The sequence below is a fragment of the Haplochromis burtoni genome, unplaced genomic scaffold (assembly GCF_018398535.1).
Source record: "Haplochromis burtoni strain Fernald_Lab_line unplaced genomic scaffold, NCSU_Asbu1 Contig_1063, whole genome shotgun sequence".
NCBI classification, from domain to species: Eukaryota; Metazoa; Chordata; class Actinopteri; order Cichliformes; family Cichlidae; genus Haplochromis; species Haplochromis burtoni.
Window position 1 is genome coordinate 26,539 of NW_024583424.1, and position 7,583 is coordinate 34,121.

Sequence of the window (7,583 nt, forward strand, 5' to 3'; positions counted from 1 at the left end):
GAGAGAGAGGGATTTAGGTTTGATGAATCAATGTACGCACACAAAGCAGGATAAAAGATTGAATTGAAACTAGCGCTAACGGTATATAGCAACTACAGGAATTCAGGGTAGACTGAGGAAAGAAGAAGTATATGGAAGACGCTACAAGGTAATGGACAGAGGAAGCTCCTAATGCAGAGTGAATATATATTAAAAGAAAGCTAAGGGATGCGATAGTAGACAACTGAGTAAATTCATTAATCAAAATGTAACACATAAGTGATTGTTTTGGCAGAGCACAGGATTAACACGAAACAGAAATGTAAGCTATTCTTTCATGCTCACAATGTGACAGAAATTTAATTCGAATATCCACACATAGGACTATGAAGGTCTTAACTACTGAGATATAATGATATTTTTGGTCGTAGCAACAGTTCACATTTTTGTTCATTAAATGATATCTTGATAGAGTTCATCTATTTCTAAACTGTGTTCGATACTAGTATTAACCACACTACAGAAAAGAGTTTATAGGATAAAACACACACTGTTCGTCGTACCAGCAGCAGATAGAATCATATGCTTGAAGCTAAGATACGAGAAGAGATGACCATCTAGTAAAATAGATGTTCTTCACACACTTCATGAACCGAGTTATGTACCTTCTCTTTGTTACATCACAGCAGAGGATAGTGATATATATCTTACCACACATGAATAACCGACACGAGGCAGATTATATAGCGCATATGGAGCTTACAGACCAAATGTATGCGGCACTCAGCTGAGCACCTCCTACACAAAACTTTGTTTTTAATTTAATCAATGTTGTTTGAGAGGCTGTGAAAGTATCCCACTCAGTTGGACTCTCGAATTAGTGGGACATTGGCACGATATTATAATTTTTAACTGTGGTCACATGCTCAGTAAGGGATTTATGGACAACCAGTATTATGACGCCAACATTTGTGACCGCCTTAAGGAGATTGGCTCGCATAGTCTAGGGAAGTGTAAAGAAGGTATAATTTCAATTAGGTTTGTCAAGAGGGACAATAAGAATCATTTTTTTATTTAGTGAGTTTGGTAACTTTTTTCTTTTTCTTTACTGGGTAATGGAACCCGTTATCTACTTTGGTGTTATGACAATTAATTGCAATCTCTCTATTAAAATGAACAAATCGTATTAGCATAAAATATGGAATATAGTATGTAGTTAGGCAGACTTCAATCTCAGATAGTGGTGGCCTATATAAATGCATAGTGTCTGTTTCAAAAATTATTAACTTCTTTCTCAGAAATCATTGCTCTCTCCAACATGGTTCTTCTCCGGACTCTATTTAAAGCGAAGATTTATTAAAAAACGAATATTAATGGAATATTTAATTTTTTATGCTGTGGATTTAGAGAGGATTCTCCTCTAGGTACATTTTGAAGTATATTCTAAGGCTCTTCTCTACTGAGAGGCTACAAGGTTTTGGATTCATTTGATATACTGCAGTGTGTAGTTCTCTGATTAGTGTTTATTACAGAAAAAAAATTTCACAAAGGTTGTGAATATCAAACGATTCGATGCATATATTTAAAACGCACAGATTTAGAGGAAAATATGAACACTTCCTTGTACATTGTAGCAATCGCTCAACAAAATGAAGTTAATCATAGTGTTAAGCACTCACCCATTGGTGTACCTGCTAGAAATTGCGACTTACTTATTCTTTAGCAAGAATTTTACTTACTATGTTTAATTATTAGCATGCTACATAATTAAATTATGGCATCCAGTGAGTTAAATAATAACTGTCAAGATTAGAGGTTTGTTATGCCATTCTGGTAGATTCACGACGATGAAGTACTATACTATATTGAATTCAAGGTCTCCTTCGTAGTGGTTGATGGTGGTGGATGGTTTGTTGGGAGGTCTGAGAAAGATTTGAAATTCGATTGATTTCATATTAGACCTTGTGCTTATATGTCCTTAGATAAGATGACATGTGAAATTAGTTATTTGATTTTAGTACATCTTTTGCAATAATCAGCAGCTATAGTTGCTCTAAGGTTGGATCATGTTGCATGAGAGAAACTGGTTTATGCTAGAAATTAGGGGAATCTGCACCTAATCACAACCAAGACCAATCTTGATATTGAACTCTATGATGTGTTATATCTAACTTACCGAGTTCGCATGATAAATTATTCAGTTCTTCAGTCATTCTATTTCCACAAGTGTTATTGAAGGAAATAGCTTACACCTTCACCTTTCTTTCTTTCACATTCAACACTACTGGTTAGACTATCTCATATATAAATTTATAAAAAACTATAGAGAGATAAGCTAAGATTCAGTGTTAGAAATTTGAATATTCTTCTCAAAAGTGATTAAGCCTGGGACGATTGCAACACGTTTTTACTAATTCTATTTTATACCTTGGCATCATGCTGTAAATCGCTATGGGTATATCAAAGAGGTAGAAGTGCTGTTCAGGCAAAATTTTTTAAAAATATATTAACGTTTACACCGTGGCCGTTTGCACAGCAACACAAGACTGTGAATTTAACATTGTAGCTTTAAAGAGTTTAACATTAAAGCTTTGGAGGATGAGTCGGAGTAATGTCAGTTCACTCGGTTAACATCGTTACATGTACACCAATATGTTGTCAATGGTGATTCATAGATTTGTGGTAGAAGAGAAGAAAATAAATGAGAAGTGATCATAGCAAATGTCTCTACTCTATTTGATCACTGATATCATATATGCAAGCGTGTTGCTGCTTATGTAATGAAATCTTCATGTGGACGAGAGTACGAGATGAGGTGTACTGTGTGAGAATATGTCTTATTCTACAGTATACTGTCATAGATTTTTTGCCAACTCTTTTGGTGTTTCCTCCACTCTTATTGGGTAAAGTAATTCTAAAATACATGTTTGCAACATGGCTTTCATCTCAAAAATTCTTGAAAGGGTGTTGTCGAACAGCTAACAGATCATCTGCAAAGGCTTATTTGAAGAGTTTCAGTCAGGTTTCAGAGCTCATCACAGCATAGAAACAGCTTTAGTGAAGGTTACAAATGAGGCAGTATCATCAGTAGGCATGGCAAACATTTTCAGTGCTATGCAGATGACATACAGCCAGTGTTGGGAAGGTTACTTTTAAAATGTATTCCATTACAGAATACAGAATTACATGCCCCAAAATGTATTCTGTAACGTATTCCGTTACGTTACTCAATGACAGTAACATATTCTGAATACTTTGGATTACTTAATATATTATCATGCTTTTTACAACAACGATTGGAATGACTATTGCGGTAAACCACGATTACTACAGGGAAAAAATGGTTACATTGTAACCTTTTTGATCTGTGTGATGAATATATCTTTGTGTTATAAATACGTGGAGGGGATATGAATATTATCACTGCTTGTGTTGTATACAAATATCAAAGCGATAGAGATACTCATTTACTATTACTTTTCACAATCTTTAAATGTTAAAACTGTCTGCTCGATACTTTACCTATTACTTCTTGAACTGGTGACGGTTCCAGATGCTTGGCGACTCTGTTAAACATTGGGGATTTTTTTCACCTGTAGCTGCTAAAAAAATACTTTGTGTCCTTTACGTTCCTTTTTGGTGACCTAGACTGTAACGTAAGGAAGAGTATTGTGTGAGACCTGTTCTGTGAACTTGATACGTTATTCAGAGAAGATCCATTCGTACTGGCCTTCTTGGGCACCGAGACAAAATAAGCTTTACCCCTAATTTTGGAACGCAAGGGAGTGTAGTAGTGTAAGAGATGGAGATCACACTTAGTGGAGTTCATCTTTGCGAAAGAAGACTATTCGAGATGAGCGTGTGTGGTCAAGGACATGCTGGAGCATACCAGAACGGGAATCTATAGTTTGTCTTGTTTCTCGGTGTATAGAGGAAGACATATTTTGACGCATTAATTAATACAAACACCTTCGACGTATATGTTCCATATGTGCAACGATTCGAGGCAATCACTAATAATATTAAGCTATTATTCCATTTATCAAAATTTAGGCACCATAGGAGAGTTCCATAGGTGTGTCAGGTGCTCTCTCACGGTTGGGTTGCTTGCTCATAATAAGAGGGTGTCGCGTGGTGTACATTTACTTTACAAAAAATAGTTTTAGACCAATGCTATACCATATGACTTCTAATATTATATACCGTATTTTTTCGCCTATTGACGATGCCTAAGACACTCCGTACCTTTCCATCCACCCTCTTTATACTCTCACCATCCACATACCAAGGCTAAACAGGACTAATGCTCACCATGCTGACGCCCATATACGATGATATGTCCTGTATGTCATTACACATATCTTCTCCGTGCAACACAGGTGATAATTCATCTCTGCTCTTATAGTGCACTCGCTCATTTCAAATTTATTTCTTCACGAGCTCCACTAGCTTGGTAGGTCGGAACATCTGATCATAGTCTAACGGCATTTCTTTTCTATTAGCACAACAACAACACGATAAGAGCGGCTCTCATACTGGAACCTTACTCTACGTGGGGATCACGATAAGCTGGGGCAGTCACAACACTGAAAGAGATTGGACAGCAACTTGGGTTGTTGTTGGGTCTGTCGCACAGGAAGCCCTCCCACCTTGTGTTGACAGTATCACCATCTTTACCATAAACGGATATTCTGTTGATAGCTGACACAACACTAACATTTGACACACTGTGTTGCCACAGAAGCCACAGTGAGTATATTGAAAAATTGCAACAGTGTATTCATATCTATAATGAGGCATGAGGCAAAGCAAATAGACCCGGGCTTCACTATTTTTAGAAAAAAACTGCTACCCTTTAAAATAGACATGATGATGTGAAGTGACAGACGTTTTACTCTCAGATGAAGAATGGAGATAATTAACAACACAAACCATGAGGGTGAGATGTTTGCAAGTTTCTATAAACAGCCATCTTTTCACCAATTAGACATTTATTGTTTATACAAAAGGAATGAAATGTGCTAATAACAACAAAAATGTTTCATTGTATTTTATATAAATGCCAATTTTTCCAAAGGAATTAAAAGGCACACTGAAGACTAGCATTCCCTTTACTTTTAGTTTTGTATTGCACAGTAAAAGTTATCCGGATCCATGTCAGTAATTCGTTGACTGGCACCTCTCTGCAACCAGCTCGCTGCTGCCAGCTCTGTTTGGAGACACAATCAATTTCAAAACAGTTGTTTGGTTATTTTTAAATAACAACAGAGCTATATTGGAAATATTGGAAACTATATTTGAACCAACTAATAATTTCAAATTTTTTGCCAACTATGACAAATTAAGGCTTCAAATTTAAAACAGTGTTATCTAACTGTTTTAAATCTGATAAACTGAGGGGACTCATCAACATATTTTTCTGTCAGTTTCTTGTGTGGTTTTTTTTTTTCTGAGATCCACAAAACAAAGCTCAAAATAACATGAAACAACATGAAACACACACGGTGTGTTTAAAAGAAATATAAATCAAAAAGAAAAAAAATATATAACATCACTGTCAGAAATCCCCCAAAAGCACCAAAACTAAGATGCATTTTAGTTGTTCTCAAAACATAGTGGTGAGCATAAAGGATGTTAAATCTTTTCAGTGTCAGTTACCTTTCACATTGCTGGGTTTTCTGACTATAGAATACGTCTCCTGGACTGATTCAAGTGCATGGTCCTCTGCAGGCATATAACAACAAAGCATCATAAGAATGATTTTTCTTTTCATTACATTTAAATGTAAATTGTCCTCACTTATTTCCGGCTGTGAAAATGTGATGTGTGGACTTCTGGAAGATGTTACTTTTTATATGATAGCATATTTCTCTTCCACTAGGCCTTTTAAGCAATTACGGGTATTATAACTTCAATGTTTTCCAGTTTAGGCAAATTACCTTTTGGCATTTTTGGTTTTGTGATGAGGGAATATGTCGCATTGTTTTGTTCAGCTCTGCTTACCACTGCAGGCACTGAAATATAAAGATAAGCCAAACCTTAAACAAAGTATAAAGATATGGGCAGACAATTTAGTTACATTTTTTTAAATCTCTCATTCTAGACACTTTCTCTATATGATAACCATCTCAAAGTAAAGATAGTAAAATGAAAGAGAAATGACAAAACAAGAGTGATGGTTAAAATGTTGTGTTGTTGTTTTTGGTCAACAAGTTACTACTAAATTAAATTATATTACTTAATTATATCTTAGGACCCTGATAGTTCGTATTTATATTAGTTATTACAATGTCACTGTCTTTCCTAGCAACCAGTAGAGTGGCACATATTTATAGGATATATGCTTCTACCACATGAAAACACAACAGAATTTGTTTCATAACAGTAACATGCAATTTATATACAAAAAATGATAACAGCATGTTGCCTAATAAAAATAATTGACCAATCTTGCTTGTGCAGTAAGGCTATACTGGGAAATGGTAAACCCTTTTTTTGCAGAGGGGAAGGTAGATCTAGCTCTCGTGCTCCCCGTGTCTCATGAAAATGTGACAAAATGTTAAGAGTAGATATAGAGACACATTTTATGTCAAGGAAAATAAGTTGTCTGGAGAAACACACCAGTCGAAATACTTCAAACTTTTATACTTTCTATTTCAGTCAACTGAATACATTTTTAGTCTCCTAAAGTCTTATGATATTTAGTCGACTAAAACTATGAATTTAGTTGACTAAATTATGACTAAAACAAGATGATGTTTTATTCAACAATTTTAATCAAAGGTCTGCTCTAATCAAAGGTATTAATCATATTCAGTCAACTAAGACAAGATTAAAATTCAAAAGATTTAGATGCCTAAATTTTGTTTTATCCACAAAAAAAATAAAATTAAACTAAATTAAAAGCTAAATGAAACATTTGATATCAAAATTAACACTAAAAAAACTGCTGAGGGACTAAAATCACAAACCAAACAATACAATAGCAGGTGCATGTCCTAGGGTATACGGTTTACTAAAGGACTGTGTTTCTAATTTCCATGATCCTGTAGATTTGAAGTTCATGTTTTATATTCCTAAACAAATGTTGGCCTTCCTGACCTGTTTGTGCAGAAGAGGGAGACCGGAAGGAGGCAGTAGAATTTTGAGCACCTTCTTATAAAAAAGAAAAAATAAACAAGAAAAAAAATATTATTATTAATATCCACCAGGAATCACTAAGCATGCTTATTGTTATAAAATAAAAAGATAAAATAAATAAAGATAAAATAAAAAGACATGCTTTGATTAGCATACTGTCAACATACCTGGTGTCAAAGAAGTTTCTTCTGCGTGATTTCTGATGGTTTGTTGATGTTTATTACATTGAAACACTCCTACCAATATTAGCAGAATGACCACCAATAAAACACCCAAACCAATGCAGAGCACCAGGTAGATCTCTAAGTAAGGCACTGTAGGATGACCTGCAAGAAAGATAATTGCAATGTGCATTAGAAAGGATTAAAATGTTATATATATATATATATGAAGAGTTTACATGGACAAGAAGCATGAACATAACCTGAACAGAATCGTGAAAGCCTTAAACTTGACGTGTTTTG

At 34.9% G+C, this 7,583-nt stretch overlaps 1 protein-coding gene across 3 annotated transcripts in view; it reads right to left on the reverse strand.

Annotated features, from left to right (window-relative positions):
* Nucleotides 1–4,621: 4,621 nt before the first annotated feature.
* LOC102307546 (high affinity immunoglobulin epsilon receptor subunit alpha) overlaps nucleotides 4,622–7,583 on the reverse strand; it is a gene marked incomplete at its 3' end in the record, with an annotated part of 6,706 nt that continues 3,744 nt past the window's right edge. The window contains 5 exon segments of one of the 3 annotated variants that reach the window (XM_005951836.3): nucleotides 4,622–5,188; nucleotides 5,638–5,703; nucleotides 5,919–5,993; nucleotides 7,081–7,134; nucleotides 7,287–7,445. In XM_005951836.3, the coding sequence (XP_005951898.1) occupies nucleotides 5,097–5,188; nucleotides 5,638–5,703; nucleotides 5,919–5,993; nucleotides 7,081–7,134; nucleotides 7,287–7,445 (446 nt within the window). 3 annotated transcript variants of the gene reach the window in all.